The 19928-nt window shown below is 40.0% G+C and overlaps 1 protein-coding gene and 1 long non-coding RNA gene across 6 annotated transcripts in view; one reads left to right on the top strand and one right to left on the bottom strand.

Moving 5' to 3' along the window:
* UNC5D (unc-5 netrin receptor D) overlaps window positions 1–19928 on the bottom strand; it is a 301553-nt gene that overhangs the window by 72400 nt on the left and 209225 nt on the right. For all 4 annotated transcript variants that reach the window (XM_074981594.1, XM_074981597.1, XM_074981595.1 and 1 more), the window contains exons 5-7: window positions 11269–11449; window positions 10225–10392; window positions 7937–8101 (exon numbers count right to left, since the gene is read on the bottom strand). In XM_074981594.1, coding sequence (XP_074837695.1) covers window positions 7937–8101; window positions 10225–10392; window positions 11269–11449 — 514 coding nt within the window. The remainder of the gene's footprint in view (window positions 1–7936; window positions 8102–10224; window positions 10393–11268; window positions 11450–19928) is intronic.
* Window positions 1–19928, top strand: part of LOC142004150 (uncharacterized) — a 233621-nt gene that overhangs the window by 118370 nt on the left and 95323 nt on the right. The window lies entirely within an intron of this gene.

Below are 19928 nucleotides of genomic sequence, written 5' to 3'. Positions count from 1 at the left end.
TTTCCAGCCTTGGCAGACAGAGGCTAGGGACTCCATTGCTACCCATCCTGGCTTATAGCCATTGGTGGACCTAACCTCCATGACTTGATCTAGTTCTTTTTTGATCCCCAATTTGCAACTCATGTGAATTTGTAAAATAGAAAAAAAATATTGTACCGCTGAAGGTCAATCATTTGCCAAATATACTGTATACTCCAGCAAAGACAGAAGACGCATATCAATAGGAAAACAAAAATTAAGACTTGATAAGTTCATAGGCATGTATATTTAGGACTTTTATTAATAAGCAATCTTTGCCCATTCTTCAGTGCCCTTTCAAGCAACAACTGCCATATTAGTTATCATTGTGTAATCCTAGCACTGTACTCCCAACAGAAAGGGAAAAATGAATTCTGGAGTTATACACCTATGTCAAGATCCAAAAGGGGTTTAGTCTGATAAATGTCAAGTGAATTTCAGGGAAACGTTAAGTTTTATTCTCCATCTCTAGCTCCTATGTTTGTATTAGGCTATCTGCCTGCCAATGCAGCACAGCTCTACACACCATAATTTCCAGTCTAGTTTTCAAAAGCCAAGCAAAATTCCCATGGGAGACATTTTCTAGGGGTGAGATGGAACAGTTTCCAGCAAATTCAGACCCATTCTAAACATACCAATTTACTGTAAATATTCAAGCTCCCTCCAGGATTTTTAGACCCTTTAAATAGCGGATATTTAGTCTTGCTTTTCTCATTTTAAATGACAGCTGAGCAAGCAACAAGTATAGACATCCTCAGAAAACCATATTCACTACTTTCATGTTTTTATTTGGTTTTGTTTTTTTGAGGGAGGATCTGTAATCTGCTACTATATTCCCCCTTCCCACTCAAAAGTTTCATATCCTGGAGAACCACTGTTTCAAATAAGTGCCTAACTCTACCTAAAGCCAACCAAGAATCAGATGAGTTTGGGAAGGAAGGATGCATTAAGGATTGAAACATGCTTAATCTATATCACGTCCAAACTCTACTGTCTGGGACTTATCCAAGAATCTGAGAGTCAACCCCCAACTGGTTACTGAAAGTTTAATTTAATGAATGAAAGTTTGAAAATTCTTTTCAAGGATTAGAACTTTTCCTACCTGCACAAAACTTCTGGGGTCCATAGACTATCTGCAACTTTGGTTTCCAACCCTACCTTTGAAAGAGTCCATACTTGTTAACCACAGAAATGTTTCATTTCTATTTTTGCCCCATGAAAGGAACAAAGTTAACAAGTTGTGCCTGAGATAAATAACCTCCAAGAGATTAGTTTTCTGAAGCACTGCACTGCATTTCCTTCCCAATTCCCTGTGGGATGTAAAGCAGAGCTGGAAAGGCACATATTGGAACATGAAGGAAAATAAAAACCAGACAGGATAATTGTATCAGTTCTTATTAGCTGAGAAAGCAATTATGCCCCTAAAATAATTTGACAAAACTATATCCGTACAGAATGACCCATCAAGGAGTCATACTCCAAGATGAAAGAAATGAGAGACACTTAATATTTCAGTCTAATTGAACTAACACATATGGAGATTCAAGTTTTGGAGCAAACATGTACTCTCCGCCACCTGCCATCCCTTCAAAACCAGGAGAGCAACCTATTTAAAAATTAAAGCACATAGCGGGCTAAAGCCGATCTCAGCTCTCCTGGTTTAAACCTGGAGTAAATCCTTTTAAATTAGTGGTCCTCAGTCTCGTTTGTCTTACAACAGTTTGGCAGCATCAACTTTCATTTCACCTACTCACTAGAGAATGATAATACCGAGAACAGACCTGGTCCCAAATTGTACTAACTCAGATTTATCCCTATACAATACCAAGGGCTATGTTTCTGACTCCCATGTCAGGTGAGCAATTGCTATTGTGTAACAAACAAACAAACAAACAAACAGCAGAGTTTCCTCAACTCCATTTTCTTCCTGCAAAAGGACTGGAAACCATAATCCATACAATGAGAGTTTTACATGGAAATCAACCAAATACAGATTTTTCTTCCAGGTTACACATTATTCAGTGCCAGCTGAGTTTAATTCTTATCATTTTACATAATATCACTTCCATGTTAATATCCATATTCCTAATTGTCTTCTACTTTAAACTCCTTTTAATTTCAGTAATCCAGTTTACACCATTTCCCCATTTATCCTTTTCAGATAACTAGTTCCATTCCCCTGCCCAAGCTGCACTGAACACTTTTAAATTTCACTTACTTGTGATCACTTAAATGCATGAAATAGAAACAACTGTCACCGAGACTTCCTTCCAATGACTATTAACTCCTCCCCCAGCATACAACCCCCCAACTCACTCATCTATTGCAAAATTATCAAAAATTTACTCACTTAAGATTTTGAAAGTTCCTTCTCCCCATCACCATCTAATTTCTTATTTTAAATAAAGCTTGAAATTAGATCCTAAATTATTTCACAATGATCCTTAGAGGTTTCTCGTTCAAATTCAGTGTGTGTACTATTTTGTAGACATAGAAAATCACAGAACCATAAAGTTAGAAAGGCCTACAAGGATCATCTAGTCAAATGGCCTACTACAATACAGGATTTGTCGTCTTTGAGCCATCAAAGATAGATGGCTATCCTGCCTCTTTTTGAAAACCTCAGTGAGGGAGATTTCATGACTTCCCCACTGTCCTCTGCAATGACTGGTGAGGGGGTCTAGGAGGGCCACCAGACACATACAAATTAGTCAGATGAGGAAGACATTCTAAAATTATTATTGGTGTTGCAGTAGCATCAGTGGGCCCAAGGCGTAGACCATGGTCCTATTGTGCTAGGCTCTCTATAAACATAGAACAAAAGGATGGACCCTGTCCCAGGGAATTTACATATGAGTTAAAGTCAACTAACCAAAATAAACTAAATAAGACAGGTCATTACTCAACAAATGTTGGTGCCGTCAGGTCACAGTTGTTTGGCAGCCTATGTGAAAGGACCTTCTTCCCAGCTTTTAGCTAGATAAATGTCGCCATCATAAACTATTATTGATGACATTTACTGATGTTGTTGCCTCTAGGGGAATGAATAGGCCTGAGTTAAGAACCTTCTTTTAAGCATGAGAACTAGAGTTCTTCGGGTAAGCATTATCTGAATAAGGCAGAACAAGCTAAAGCTGTACTATATCCATTTTGTGGATAAACAGAGGACCAGCAGGGCTTTCAATATATTTCATTTAAATTTGATAAGAGGAAAAGATATGGCAACTATGCACAAATCAGAAGTCTTATTTTTGTCTTGGCGCTTAAGTCACATTTTAACATAACATATAACATAAAACACAACACAACATAACTTGTTTACTGGCAAGGAAGATAGATCAGCAGTGGGGTTCTTTACATTCTGAAGTTTCTTTGTTTTCAATCACGACTACAGAATTTCCTCAACTTGGATCTCTGCAATACCAAAGGTGCTAATCCCTTTTAAAGGAAATATGCTTTATCACCAGGACACAAAGCTACTGGGGTTGTACTTGTTGGACAAATTGGAAAGAATCAAACACTTTTTTTCCAATGAGATTAGGTAAAATGCACCACTCAGAACTGCCCCCCACATCTCAAGAACCCTCTGTTCTTCTGGTAGGACTTATAATCAAGCTCTTCTCTAAAGCTGCAGCCCATACAGATTCCAGTCTGAATGCCAAATGCCAGGTGCTGTAGCAGATGTATGCACTGGGGCTACAGGTAGGTCATGAGAAGAAACTGGACTCACAACGCACATTTTTGAGTCAATTAACTAAGATATCTGAGTGTGAGAGATTCACTCTTCAGCGTGACGGAGTTTTGTTCTTTAATAATGGAAAATATTCCTTTTGGGAGTGTGTTGGGGCTTCAGCTGTGGTTCCTCAAATTTGAGAACTGGGACAGAGGCTAAGAAACAAGTTCGAGTTTACTAGGCGTATAACTGCTAGCTCCAGGAATACAATCCACAGAAAATATAAAACAAGACAAATTCTTCTCTTCCCACCCTCGGTCATAGAAACATGTATGGAAGTCTCTTGCAACAGAGAGGCCTGCTTCTGCACAATGACCACCTAACTTTGCCACTGCATTTTGTGAAGACTATATATATATATTTTAAACTCCTGGAATCAATATCAAGTATCAGTTGTCCTCTTCCAGAGATACTTTGCTGGCACAGCACTAAGTTTCTGTGTTCCTGCAATATCTAAGAGGTCCTTGCCCCAATATTACAGTGCTAATTCACTACAGACAGTAATATAAGAGGGTTCATCGTAATAAAATCTCTTCTGGCTGGGGCATTCAGAGACAGCCTATGGATCACAGATAGATGAATTGCTCAGAAAGAACTGGAATGGCTAAGAAAGGAGAAATTAACCCTTTTGGAAATACCACACAACAGAAGCCTGTCAGATAACATACACTATTAATGATACAAGAATATTCCAATGTCCCAGCCAGGCTTTCTGCCCCATTGTATTCAGAATTGTACAAACCACAGAGAGATTGCATCCTTGTCCTCAGAGCATGAAACTACCACACAAACTATAGACAAATTTATTTGTGATATATTCTTTGAATAAATTTAACCTCTCCTCAGACAATGAGCTCCTTTCCACACTCATGAGAACTCTAGGATGCAGTGGGACATTTTGGGTATGGTGGTATTACTGCCCACTGTACATGTACACAGCTATCATATGCAGGCTTAAGTTCCCTTTGCCTTTCTAGTAAAATATCAGCAATATCAATAGCCTTTAGGGACACTTTCTGGAAATTACTGATCTGTGGGACATCTGCACATATTCCTGACACTTTCAATGGATATATACTGTAGAAATGCATCATGAAAGGGATGCAGGAAGTAACAAGTGTTGGTAGGGAAGGGTGATTCTCCCTGCTATGTTTGAGATGAAGAACAATGAACATCTCACATTCACTCCAGGACTGATCCTCAAAAGCTGAACGAATTGTGTATCCCACAGATTCTAATTAACTATTCTATTCACACACTTTATTTAAAGTCTAAATCCTGCCCTCTTACACAATTAATGTATGTTAACCTAACGTCTTTGGGCTTGTCTACATTAAAGAGAAAATCGAAGTTGCCACGGTCAATCTTCCAGAGTTCAATTTAGCACACCTGGTAGAAACATGCTAAATTGAACCCTGAGAGTACCCCATTGACCATGGTACACCTGTCATGAGGAATAAGGGAAGTCAGTAGAAGAACTTCTCCCATTGACCTCCTGACTTTGGGCCATGCTGGAAATTCAACCTAAGGTACATTGGCTCCAAGCTATACAATTCTCATTGACGGATTTGTGTTTCTTAGGTCAAATTTCTTTTCTAGTGTAGAGTTGCCCTCAGAAGCTATAGAGACTATGTGTAACTCTCGAAATCTCCACTAATGAGTGAGCAATAAAATGAATACATTTTTTAAAAGGTCAGAACTGGGATCTGTGAAATCTAAGGCATGTAAGCATTGAAATTCAAGTTCTTTTGAAAAACCTTGTTTAGATTATTTTATGTCGTAAGATTCAGTATCAATGAAGGTGACTAATGGCCATAATGAAATCTCAGGCTGAAAGATGAGCCATTTCCCTGTTCAGGTTCATAAAGGTATCACCTTCTTTCCATCAAATGTACGTCTTTGTGTAATTGGCTTGGCAAAATATTTTTTTTCTTTAATTCTTCCTTTGAACTGCTAAGTAGACATAAGCAGGCATTACTGGAGGAGAGATTCGAAGAAGGAATTTGCCATACCAGGTCAGAGTATTGCTCTCTCATTCAGCTAGCAGACCCCATAGAGAGAGGGTCCCCTATCAGAGGCATATGAGGTGTGGAGGGGAGGAAAGGGGAAGCAGCAAAAGTTTGAGACCTGAAGCCAAACTATTTTGTGAGGTAGATGCTATTCAATTCAATGGCGCTCCACTAGGGAGGCATATGGCTCCTGGGTGATGATGCAACACTGCAAATTAGAGAAGTCTGCAAGTGCTCAATGCCATAGGTAACCACAACAACCAGGTGGATTATCAAGTAGGTCAGCAGCTGAGCTAGGAATAGAACACAAGTCTCCTGATTCCCTGTCCAGTGCTTCATCCACAGAAACATCCTGCCTCTAACTGGATTAGACTCAGATTTGAGATCTATACTTGCCTGGCTGTGACCAAGCAGGGAAGGGAAACCACTGCCATGAAAATAGAAATACAGGCAACCATTGAATAAGGTCCAGAGTCACTGAGACAAACTGGAATATCTGATCAAAACATATCTGATGAGGTCCAATAAAGGTAAGTGCAGAGTCCTGCAGTTAGGATGGGAGTATCCCAAACACTGCTACAGGCTGGAACTGACGGGCTAAGCAGCAGTTCTGCAGACCAGAACCTGGGAAGTACAGCGAATGAGAAGCTGGGTGTGAGTCAACAGTGTGCCTTTGTTGTCAAGACGGTTAACGACATATTAGGCTCCATTAATAGAAGTGTTGCCAGCATATTGAGGGAAGTGATTATTCCCTTCTATTTAGCACTGGGGTGGCCACATCTGGAACACTGTGTCCAGTTTTGGGCTCCCCCAGAACAGAATGGATGTAGACAAATTGGAGAGAGAGTCCAGTGGAGAACAAAAATTATTAGGTGGTTTGGGCACAGCATTTATGAAGAGAGGCTGAGGGAACTGGGCTTATTTAGTCTGCAAAAGAAAAGAGTGTGGTGGAATTTGACAGCAGCTTTTAACTACTTGAAGAGGGGTTTGAAAGAGGATGGGAGCCAAGTTGTGGATCACACAAAAAGCAGCAATGATCTCAACTGCAGCATGGGAGGTTTAGGATGGATATTTGGAAAAACTACGTCATGGGAAGGTGGTGAAGCCCTGGAAGGGAAGTGGTGGAATCACCATCCTTCTTAAGACAGGCTTGACTCAGCCCTGGTGGAATGGGTTAGTTGGGGTTGGCCCTGTTTTGGACTTGATGCCCTCCTGAAGTGTCTTCTAACCCTAATCTCTTATGATTGTATTTAAAAATAAAACCAAATAAAATAAGTTTTTTTTATTCAACTCACTCATTTCAGACTCTGAGTCTCTTATTATAGCAATAAACTCTAGGAACAAAGGGATAAGGTGGCCATAATGCTTCCTTGAAATGAAACAGAATGCTACAGAGGAATAAGCTTGTTAATTTCTCATTTACTTCAAGAATATGTAGCTGTCCCAGATGTTCTTCACCTCTAAAGGTGATATTTCCACTTTAGCACTGATTTTTCTTGGCTCTTTAGTTGGTTATTATGGCAATCATTGCATGCTACATGTTTTCCAAATCTTCAAAAAGGGTCAGAATCTTGTTGCAAGGAGCTCACAGTTAACATGTGGAGCCTAAAACTGCCCTTAGTTTACAGCTATTAAATCTTATTAGGTTACAAAGGCAAAAATGAGCTTTAATCTGACCCAGATTATCCAGGCTATAAAAGGTGGAAAGATAAAGGATGTGTTCCAATACTGAGAGATGCATTTCACTAATAGACTCACTGGAGCATAATTTTATACATAGGAAGAGATTTTACAGAGCTCATCAGAATTGCTTGGTGCTGTACAGATAAAGTGTGCATGGCCTGTCCAGGTTATACTTCCTAAACCCAGATAAATTATTCACTATGTGTCTAACTCAGAGGCTCTTGAAGCCAGAATGAGCCATATAATTGACTTCAGGGGGCTTTGCCTCAGGCCATAACGAAGAGCCAAGAGTCAAGTGAATTTCGAATTGGCAGATGCACAACTCCCTGAAAACGTATTCCAACTTCAGTAAGGATTTCAGCCACGAGCCACTTACAGACTTGAACGTGAGTCCCGTTGCTATATTTAAGAGCCCTACATTGAGGTTTATCTTTCAGAAGGCAATACCTTCAAGACAGCCATTCAAGAGAGGGCTCATTGTCATGTCACCCACCTTGAATACAAAGCCCTTCGGTGCAGTTCTCAGATTCTTGGCTTGAGCCCTCACAGAATTTTCCTCCATTTCTTGGAGGCGGAGCTCTACATTCACGAATTCTCAGATGCTCACATTCCGGGCTGCAGACGGACCATTCACTCCACTCCTCCCAGCTGCCATCCACTACAGACGGGGAAAAAAAAAGACACCTTATGTCATACAACTAACTGAACTCTACCTGCTCCATTGGTTATTTAAGTAGTGTTCAAGGTCACTTTCAAAGAAACCTAAATCCCCCGCTCACAGGGACTCAGCAACCAGAGTACATGCTATCAGACTTAAGTGACGTATATAAAGATGTGTGCATTTCTGGCTAAGACCTACATAATACTGATTTTAAAGATGCAGGCCATGTTTGAAGACACATATCTAGCACTCATCTAGCACTTTATACGAGCACTTTTGATGGTAATACTTTTATTGCTCAGAGGTGTGAAAAAATATCCATGACCTAAATAAGTTATACCGACAGGCACTGGTGTAGACAATGCTATGCCAGCAGAAGTGTCTCTCCCACTTAAGATCACTACCACCATTTGTCAAGGGTGGCTTAATTGTGCCAACAAGAGAGCTCTCTCTTGTCAGCATAGAGTGGCTACACAAGAGCTCTCGCAGGGATACAGCTGAGCTACTGTATGTTCGCTAGAGTTGACATACTCTAAATAGAGCGCAGAAGAAACACCCGATAATTTCAGGCAGGAAGTAAAGACTACCATCTACACAGTCAGTGACAAATGACATGAGGGACTCAGATTGTCCCTCAATTTCCTCCTCATGCAGCTATTAGTGCCTTGTGTTCCTCCAAAATTCAGCTCTAATGAGGCTGGTATGTGGAGACTTCACACAGGAACAGGACTGAATTTTACAAAACAACCCAGAAAGCTTAGGTGGCCTTTCATCAATGCCCTGAGTGAGATCTAAGATCAATACGTCTCTGACTTACCTGTAGTTTTCTCCATCCCTACTTATAACTTAAAAGCATTACACAGTCCCTTGTCTTTGCCTCTCACACGTATGTCAGGTGAGAGAAAAGTTAGATGAACACAGGCACTTAAGATTCTATTGAATCCCAAATTGGTAAATACCACATCCAAAGCCCAGAAAAGTTAAGGTAGAGAAGTCAGCATCAGGCCCAACAAAAAAAAATCGTAAAATTACACACATATCAGTTTTGTATACCCATGCTTTGAGCACGCTGATTTTCCCCCAAAATCAGAAAAATCCAATTTCAGGTGAAAAAGAGGGGGAATACACTGTATCAAAGGACGTAACTATGCTTCAGTTATAAGTTGAGCTTGGTCCTATTTGGGTACTGAGAAAGTGGGTGGGCATAAGCCCGCCAACAGCTACAAGATTCCCCCAATGGGGACCCCAAATAAGTACAGGGGAGAACTAAAAAGAAACACAGGGAAGGGCATGGAGGTTGTAGGGCCAAAACGAGGGAGCCAGAAGGGAACACTGAGCAGAGAGTCCTAGACTGTGCCCACTGTTCCCCAAAATCATCAAGGGAGCCAGGGGACACTGCTCAGAGGAAATCTGCCTGGATACGTGTACGAAGCAAGGAACACCAGTAGACCCCACAACTGCAGTCTCCCTCCCTCTCAGCTATCCTCTTCTCCCTGGTCTAATAAAATAGCCAACTTGGCCATAGCCAGGAGGAGGCTGATGAGGAGGTCTCTCACCTTCATGGGGCCAGAGACGTGGGGTGCAAGGATCAGCAGTGTGGGGAGAAGTGCAGCCAGAATCTCATAAGTTGAGCTTGGTATAAAAAAAGTGAAAAGCATTTTAAAGCAAAGTGGCTGAAAACCAAATCATCCTTAATTTACTCATCACTTCCTGGGTGTTCTGTTTCTCCCTACAGATACCACCATCAATATGACTTATATTCAGAAGGTAAGGAGTGGAACACTGAGGCCACTTTCCAGGGGGACCCATCCTTGAATATTTGGAGCCACTTTTTGGTGGTGGGAAATCACAACACTTCTTAGTGCCTACGTATCCAGTTGAATTTACTGGGGCACTAAAAACCCAACCGAATCAGGTCACAGTTGCTTGTAACGTCTTTTGCTATTGCACAGAGATACAAAGCACAAGATATGAACTTTTGTCTAAACAAATAAACCAATGCCCTCCTACCTTCCCTTTGATCCCAGTGGCTCTGCACAGCACAGGCAGCCCTCAAGCACTTCAGATGGAGAAAAAGCTCTCTCCGTTTGACATTTAAAAGTTAGACTTGGATATCTCACCGGGGCAAAGTGAAGTGCAGGTAATTTTCTGCACTGACATTCCCTCACAAAAAGCACCCCCGTTGAGTGGAGCAGGGTTGGTACAGGTCCGGGATCGCTTCTGCCAGCCTCGGCCACACCGCACATTGCAGTTAGACCACTCAGTCCATGACGACCAGCCTCCATTCACTGCAACACACACGTATGGCATTATGGATGGCATGGTAAGACTTAAGCCCCAAGTCTTCATTTTCAATCTCTTTGTTCTCAGATTTCTCTCTCTCTCTCTTTTTTTAAATATATATTTTGCAAAGTAAATGCTAAGCCCAGATAGGAGCATCCGCACCCAAATAGCATCAGGAGGCAATTACACAAAGGACGCAGTGTCAAAGAAGGGATGTGTTTGCCTTTGGCGGGTTTATATGCCAAAAGGTGTAATGACTGACAGTCAGGCTCAGAAGAGAACTGAGGTGCCTGCCTCCACATTCCCTTCCAATATACTTCACTTAAAGGACAAATATAGGCATTTTAAAGCGATGGTTTATGCAGATCTCGAGTTCATCAGTAAAATGTCACACTCCAATTTAATGAATGTGGAAAGCAACAGAAGGAGTGACTAAAATAAATGTTTCTGCTTCTTCTACCAGGGCCACCCTGCACTTAGATTCGTTAACTAGTGTTTGCATACTGCTGCAGAGGACCAGTTAAGGGAAGCACCTGAGCATATTATTTAGAATGGTATTTACTGCTTAAGTGCTTTCGTGAGTTGGAGCTCTAAGAGCACCACATGGAAGTCTTATTTCTTTAGCCAGGCTTATAGGTGGCCCTATTAATAACTGGAACAAGGACTATTAATTATTTGTACTCTGAAAACCCTCATTACAGACAAGAACCCATTGTGCTAGGCACTGTACAAACAAATATAATCCTGAGCTTAAGGCTCAGGACTTGGAGTCCTTATTGCTGGGATGAGGGGTATGGGATCAACTGACTGACTTGTAACCAACTGACTGATGTGTTGCACGCAACCCAGGCAGAAAGTTATTATTACACATATTCACTGACCATACACCACAACTGTTGCAGACATGCTCCTTCTTTTAGCTACAATGTTGGCAGCCATGCAGGTGTAGTTCCCAGAATCAGACAGACGGGCTTGGCGGATGATTAAGTTGTGATCTGCCCGGGTGTCGATGTTCTCATCCTGGTCAGAATCGATGGGCTCCTCATTCTTAAGCCATTCTACCTGGTGGCAGAAAGGAAGATGAGAAGAAAATGAAGCAGAAGAGAAAGATGTATGGTGAAAGTATAATCACTACACGGTGATAATTACTGTTTCTGCAGAAACTATCTGCAAGGCACTTCTCTATTTGGAAAGTTTGACTGACATTAATTTAAGGCATGGCGAGATGGTGTTTTACAGAACTGAGAAGCTAAAACAGAAGCAGGATCTGTAGACCCCATTTAGAGGCTGAACACATGTGTCTCATTTTTATAGACAGGTTTTTAAGCCTTAAAGGAGGTAAGATGCATCCTGAAGTCAAATACTCTTCCAAGTCTCAGTTCAGATGGATAACCTCAGCTGGGAACTTATGGAAGGACTTGCAACTTTGAGGTAACAAGCTGATGGATTTACAGGCTACAGGCATTCATTAACATGTTGTTCTGTGCAGATGGTCTGCAATTTGTAGATTTTCCAGTTTATAAACAAATCTGCAAAAGCAGACCATCAAAGCCAATTAGGTTTCATGCCAGACAGCAGGTTCCTCTTCCAGTACCGTTAGTCATTTTGGTTAGCCGTGGACAGAAGGTGTGCAACTGACATACCCATAGTACCTAATGTCTCTGTAACATGGCACAGTCAGATGGGAGCCAGCCTTAGAAGGCAGAGGATTTATGGCAAAGTTTTTTCTTGTAAGATGCCCATCATTATAAGACATGTGTTGACTCATATACATGCCTGTTAAACAAAGAATAGGATGCGCATTTGAGTCACATCACATATATAATAAATACAACAGAAGAAAAATAAACGTTTGGGTGCATTTCCTCCCCTATTTTAAACATACGTTAGGCAAAAAAGAAATCACAACAAGATGAGTTAAAGATACAGCACTGCTGTTCAATTTAGCATTAAGTATTCAAAACAGTTCTGTGTATCTAGGTACTCATAATGCTCCCATTACCATTACATTAGTTATATGCTTGGTTTTTCAAACCTTACCTTTATTTAAAGTTTTTCCACAACAATTTCTTTCACGGAAACTTAGTTTTGGGGCATGTGCATTTGTGTGCAGCATCCAAGACTGTACTAAGTATTTAGAGGTGAACTGCACAAAGGTAGGTGAACATCAAAGGCGTGTCATAAGACACCCTACAATCCACCTCCTCCAACTCTATTGAACAGTCTTGATTGGAACCACTCAGAGGGGTATTTAAAGAGTGGTGTCCCAGTAAAAGGGAGGACCAGAGCTGACTTTTACTGGGACCCCACTCTTTAAACACCCCTCTGAAGCCACCCCCCCCAACTCATGCATCTGATGAAGAGGGTCTTTGCCCATGAAAGCTTATGCTCCAAAATATCTATTAGTCTATAAGGTGCCACAAGACTTCTTGATGTTCTCGAAGCTACAGACTAACACGGCTACCTCTCTGATACTAGAATCCCAATGGTCTCAGTCAGAATTACACTCACTTTACGTGCAAGGAAATGACAAACATAGCTAGTAATATTAAATGAAATGACAAATATGAATAGCGCTAGTGCAGGCTGGAGTTCCTGATTTTACAACTATACATATTTTACATTGTGACTCTCTCATCAGACCAATTTTTTTTTTAAGTTCCTGGTTTCTGTTACAGTAGCACTTTTTGGATCTCATGCTATTTTTCCTTTAGACAACTCAATATTTTGAGAGAGAGAGAGAGAGAGAGAGAGAGCAAGCAAGCCATTGTTTACTGTGAGCCATTGTTTACTGAGCCCAATACTGTGCATGAGAGACGTTTACATTAATGCAAAGCATTTAAAAGAATGATGATCAGTGCAAAGGGAGAACATTAAACAGACGGAACATAAACATTCAGCACTGAGAGATGTGCAATCAAAAGATGATTTGTAAGGAAGGGTGTACAATGCCTTTTGCTTTTTATCCGCATATTTGACAGCACTGTGAATTCTCCTCCTCTCTAAGCCCAGCCACCATTGCAAGACACCCTTCTCCCAGAAAGCCAGAGGCTTTAAACTGGGAAATTGCCTCTGCCACATCTGATGTAGCAAGACTTTAAAAACATTTTTTAAAGGATGAAGTGCTAACTTGGCCTTTTTTTGGGATGGTGGGGGGAGATGGGGAACGGGATGTTTCCAGGGATCTAGGTTCCCTTCTTAAAGGACACAAAGCACAAAGGTGGGAGATAATTCACCACATTTCCATATACAAATGAAACATTAACTTTGAATTTTTAACCTGAGATCTCTGCAGAGTTGACTAGAAATTCATTAGCATTTAACTTTCCTTGCATTATCATCAGTGGATGTCATGCAATTGCTTATAATGTGCTGACATAAGCTGCCTTTTTAAGGATTAGAGTGTGTGAAGATCTTTAATGCTTGACTCATGAACTAATTTTCAGAAGCACTGTATATAATGCAACTTAAGTTTATATGTAAAGATGCCTTTCTCCTTCTCCCTGCCCCAGCCCCTGAAATCATTCCTGCTCAGAATTAAAATGTTCCCATCAGTTTCCACCACAGGGTAGTCATGTAATGATCTACAAAAGAAATGCAGGGGCAGATCTGGATTAACTCAGCTTCTCTACATTGGGTGGCAGCGGATAAATTAGCATAATCATAAATTTGTTCCAATTACAGAAGGCAATTATTAGAGACCAGCTTACAGCACTATCAAAATGAAATCAGTTAAGCACAGCATATCGCAGGTAGATTGTAGTGGGAGTTAGTTATTTTTAAGACAGAAAGTGCACTAACCTACAAGCTAATCCATCTTTTCTGTCTACTGAAAATACACCATAAAAATATTTCAGTGCCAATTTTATAGGCACAAAACAACTGCATGAGATGCTTTAAATGATGAAGTCTAATAATGCTTAGCCAGTGCAAAAATTTAATCAAATTAATATATGCATATGAATTGTATTTAAATATGTACCCATGCAACTATTATAGACACGCATCTTCCAACTTCCTGACTGCAAATTCAAAGTACCCTGGGGACTTGTAAATGTCCACCAGAATATTGATGAAGGCAAGAAAACAGATGAGGCAGGCATTGTGAAAAGGACTTAGAGAAGGTAACATGACTCTTTTTAAAACCCTTCTCCTTTTTGAAGGGGCTTATCATGAGTTAGACAAAAAAGCAAAAATGAAAACAAAAACACCTTACAGACTAAAATACTCAGGAGATTTAGAGCCTCATACAAAGATCCGTGAAGCTACTGGAAGGCCTTCAAATGACTTCAGATGACACTGGGTCAGGCCTGTAAATGACAAACCTGTTAGTTTCAATGAACTATTCCCATTTACAAAGAGTGAGCTCTCTAGTTTCCTGAGAAGAATTTTTTCAAGAGGGTGATGCAGAAAAAAAAATTGTTTGCACTATTTGTCTAAAACAGTGGTAGGCAACTTGTGGTAATCTGGTTGCAGGCAGTGAGATATTTTGCTGATGTTGATCGTCTGCAGGCCTGGCTCTGCAGTGCTCAGTAGCCATGTTTTGCTGTTCCCAGCCAATGGGCGCTGAGGAAGTGGTGGCCAGCATATCCCCATGTCCCCTTTGCTTGCAGGCATTGCCCCCATGAATTTTTAAAACAAAATTATTGAATTTAGATCACTTTTTAATTTAATTCAGCTTGAACAATGAGAAATAGAGGCATCAGTTTCCCTTTGTTACAGTTATTTTCACACACTGGTTTCTAAGCACTGTCCCCACCTTTGGCACATCCCAGCTTCCCAGGATTACAGGGGACAATTTTTAAGGGCCCCACCAGGAAGAAATAATGAAAACATTTGTATTTTAGTAGATTTCTGCATTCCACCCACTCCTGCCACCTCCTCAGGGTTTTAATTTTAAGCCAAACCTCCATTTTTAATCTTAGGCTAGGTCTACACTAGCCAAATGAAGTCAACTGCAGATGCAGAATTCTAGCTATGGCAACTGCGTAGCTAGAATCAACATATCTGTGCTCAGCTTAGTTGGACATCCGTACTGAAGAACATCGATGGGAGAGTTTCTCCCATCAACCTCCTTTACTTCTTGAGTCTTGTGAGGCGTACAGGGGTTGACTGCAACATCTGAGAGGTTGATTTCATGCATCCCCACCAGATGTGAGAAACTGAACCCCAGAAGATCGATCCAGTCAGGGTCGATCTTCCAGGCTAGTGTAGACATAGCCTAAAATGTGCAGTATTCCTTCCACAGCAATTACTATAGCTTATTCACTCTCAGGATGACAGATACACTTGAATTGTCTGTTCTCGCTAGTGTATCTTGTCTGAGAATATATAGACATTTAATAAGCAACAGGAACAATGCAGTCTTGAGGTCCTTTGGGCACAAATGATAATTTTATATGTCAGAACACAAAAGACCTTAGTACCCCTGCATTTAAATTAAACTATCCTGCCCTTTACCTAAAGCATCTGACTTTCTCATGTGGTCAATAACTAGAGTACACATATATCAGAGATAATATAGTTAGAATGTCAGCTCCCCTTGAAGAGAGAATCAATTGCCTCCTGGATCCAAGATAAAGGTTGAGTGATCTTAAGATGGGAAAGGTCAACATCTGGCTAATAGCTGCCACAATATTTCCCGTTACTGGTGTCACTTTACTGAGACTTTTTTTTTTTTTAAATATTCTTACCTCTAAATGAGGAAAACAGTAAATACACCCTGAACTTTATCTTATCAAATAAGCCAAGACCATTGCAGCATCAAGTACTTGTGAAAGCAGCTGTCATTTGCACCTTCTGAGTAGAGGGGCATTAAGATTTTTGGATCAGTTTCATGCTTTAATGACAAACGGTGAAGGGCTCTTTAGAAAAATACTTAACTATATTGCTGCTTATGAAATGATTGCTGGTAATTACACTAATCCCAACTCTCTGACACTTACCAGGTAGAAACAACAGATAAGGTAAGGAAAAGGAATCATCTGTTTTATACTTGGTAAGATCATTGGAGCAGGGACTGGCTCTTCATTGTGTGCGTATAAACCTAGGTAGCACAACTTGCATTAAGACCACAGAAGACACTGACTGGTGAAAACCCTGCAAATAATATTTGGCCAAGCCTGACTACATTAAAATAACTGACTTACGGATAAAAAATTCCATATCTCCCCTGAATACTCCTCATGCTTTGTTAGGTCCTGATTTGCACCCCACTCCTGCATTTTTGCTTTCACATTACATACACAAAATACCAGGTGGAATTATAGTTAGAAGACAACTTTACATAACTGCAACCATACCTCTAGATTTGTATTGATTTCAGGGATCAAAACTAAATGTCTGATAATAAACACCACCAAAGAACACTGACTGTTCTGTAGGACAAAATCATCTTTAATGTTTCCACTTCAAAAATATCTGTACATGGGAAAAGCTACATATCATGACTCCACTGATATTTACTGAAGCTTTGTGTTTCAATGTGATAAAAAATGGAAGGGAGGGAGATAGAATGAAAAATGCAAAGGCTGAGACCATACAGAGAAGAAAGCTATAAGAAACACTCATGTGTAGCAGATATACTTCACACCTGTGCTTTTGGCAATAACGGCTGTTCTAACACCTACCCAAATAATGTTCAGATCAATAATATAAAGTTGGTAGATACAGTTTTGAGCTAGCATCATAAAACTAGCCAAAGGCTGAGTACACAAAGTCAGTAACCACGGGTCTTAGAGGCCTGTCTCCTCCAGCTATTCATCTACCTGCCTTCCTGTAACAACAACTGCAGAACAACAAGCATTATCATGAAGCTGTTTCAAGCAATACTTTCTTTGCACGTGTATCCAGTTTGTTTGTCTGATTGAAATACAAGATCTTTATACCAGATCTCTGGGCTCCCTAAAAAATAATTACTATTAAAATAGAACACCTCCAGAAGAGCTATTTTTCATATTTTTTTCTTGTGGAAAATATTGACTTTTTGACCCTCAGTTCTCCTCCCAAAAGACAACAAAACATGTTGCTTGAAAACTGCCAATAACCAAAAAAAAAAAAACCCGTGCTTCCAGATGATTGTTTTAAAGTTTTTCTATCTGGTTGGATTAAACAAAAAATTTAGGTGAGCAAGAAAAACAAGCACTTCCCACACAAAATGAAAAAAAAAACCCAACAGAAAACAGAACTTTCTGTTCAAAGAAGTTATCAGAAAAATTTCATCTAATCCCAAATTAGCTTTAAAATGGACCATTCAACCTGGCCAGCCAGCTAGAATCTACATTTTTCCCCTGTACTTCACACCACTGCTCTGACACTCAGCCATACTCTCAGTCCTCTCTGCAAACCCTACTAAATACAGGCCTTTACAAAGGCCTCATGAAAGGTCACCAAATTCTGACTCTTTTTGATGGTGTTCCAGAGGCCCTGGGCTACCAACAGAGCACGCTATACTGCTCCCCACCTTTTTGTCATGAAGGAGGATTGGGATCTGGCTTGAGTCACTGAAGATACCAGTTACAATGGGTGAACATAGACACAACTGATGCTTTAATTACTGAGAGCTTAAAGGAGACTGACCAATCATGCCTGTTGGTTTAATTTTGTATATTTTAATTTTAAAGTAAAAACCCAACAATTATATGAAAAGCCCTCCTGTGTCAGCATAAATTGTTATAGGTGAGTAACAACAACAAAAGCTACCTTCAACCCATTCACATCTATCTTTACGAGCACATTGGTATTTCATCAATGCAATCAAAAGGCATTAAACCTTCCTTGTAAATCCATAGCATAGAATTGGCTAAACCTACTGCATTGTCTAAATTAATTCAGAGAGGGAAAACTCTCACCAAATCAGTTAATCATGGTGCCATCATAGTGTTCTGATGAACATATTATTCCTTCGTTAGACTGAATATACAACCTTATTACAAAAATCTAATGTGACAAATTCAGAAGTCAGAATGGGTGTTTGTCTAAACTGCAGGAAGTGGGGTGGGAATCATGTCTCTGGAAAGATTTGGTGTGACAGTGAGCATTCTTAAAGGCAAGTGCCTATTCAGATATTTTCCTCTACTGTCAATTTGTCATATGTCTCTTTCACCGGCCCCTTCTATTTTCTTAAAAAAAAAAAAAAGCTGCAGGATGGTGATGTTCTGGCACAACATGTATTGTTCCCCATCTCTCCACATCAGACACCGGGTTACACCTGCTCCATAATGAATTATTTACCAGTACCACAGGCAGGGTTCTGAAATCAACCACTAAAAATGAATCCACCCACAGACTATTCCAAAAGGACTGGGGATCACAAAAGACAGTCATCAATAATTTTAAATATTGTCAACTGACAGTTCATCTTTAGTTGTAATGTTCAGGATATGGAGGCATTCAGGGTTGACTAAATCACAGCATTAAGGACATTGTTCTGTGGAATCTCAAGACAATCAATTTTGAAAGCAGAGTCAATTTATTGGCACCTCTCCTTTTACAGGAATATGGATCATATTTGAATTGGAATTCCACGCCTTTCCTTCATGTAAATATTGCACAGTTACACAATGCTAATAAAACCAAAAATGATTGTGTGTGTTTATATGGTACTTTTTCCAGTAAGACAATACTCATGAATCATTTGACTTTAATTATTTTCTGGTGAGCAAGAAATAAATGACCTGGCTGAAGCTGAAACCCCAAGTGCCCTGAGTGTAGCTCAGGCAAAAAGGGGAGCAAATTAGATGAGGCTCTTTTGGTGCATTTCTTAGGCTAGATAACCTGCAAACGACAGATATATAGCGATTCACAGACCTTATTTTAAAAGTGTGCAATGTGTAATAAAAGTATATTTCTTCATAATGTGAATCAGGATTGTTTGAAAGATAAACAAATAACTCAAGGCTCAGAGATACTGTCCATGGTGCTGCTAGTTGGACTTCAGTTGTTTTTCAATGCACAAGCACTTGCAAGATAATTATTAATGTAGCCGACACAAAACATTTTTAGATAAGATTTTTTGGGGGGCTGGGGAGTTTTTTACAATGTTTTGCAGCTGTCATCCCAATATGCAATAACTCATTTTTACAAGGCTCTTGGAGATAAGAAAATCATCACAGAACACATATAGTAATTGAAAACAAAAGCTATAAACAAAGAGATTGCAGTGTCCTTTCCTTTTATCTGCTTGCAATCAAACATTACAATGTGTCATTAAGGAAAACAAAAAATCAAAAGAAAAAACTGCTCACAATTCCACCACTTTCCACAAGTTTTTTTTTTCTTGTCGAGAAAATAAAGAATAAATGCCCAATTTCTTTGAAGAATTGCTGTTCAATAAAGTGTTCACATACTACAATTATGAGGGTGATGAAAGCATTCTGAATAGGATAGATTCTTGTCTATTTGTAGGCCCCTTTCTCTCCTGAAGTGGAATTCCTCAAGTCTCCCACTCTTAGATGGGATCCTAGACAATACCCAGTGTATCAATCATGCATGTCCAGCAGGACTAAATGGGTTTGACACCTATAAATCTGACCTTCAGGAG

The sequence above is a fragment of the Carettochelys insculpta genome, chromosome 31 (genome assembly GCF_033958435.1).
Source record: "Carettochelys insculpta isolate YL-2023 chromosome 31, ASM3395843v1, whole genome shotgun sequence".
Lineage (NCBI taxonomy): Eukaryota > Metazoa > Chordata > Testudines > Carettochelyidae > Carettochelys > Carettochelys insculpta.
Note: the sequence above shows the minus strand (reverse complement) of the source record. Positions and strands in the feature narration are given on the sequence as shown.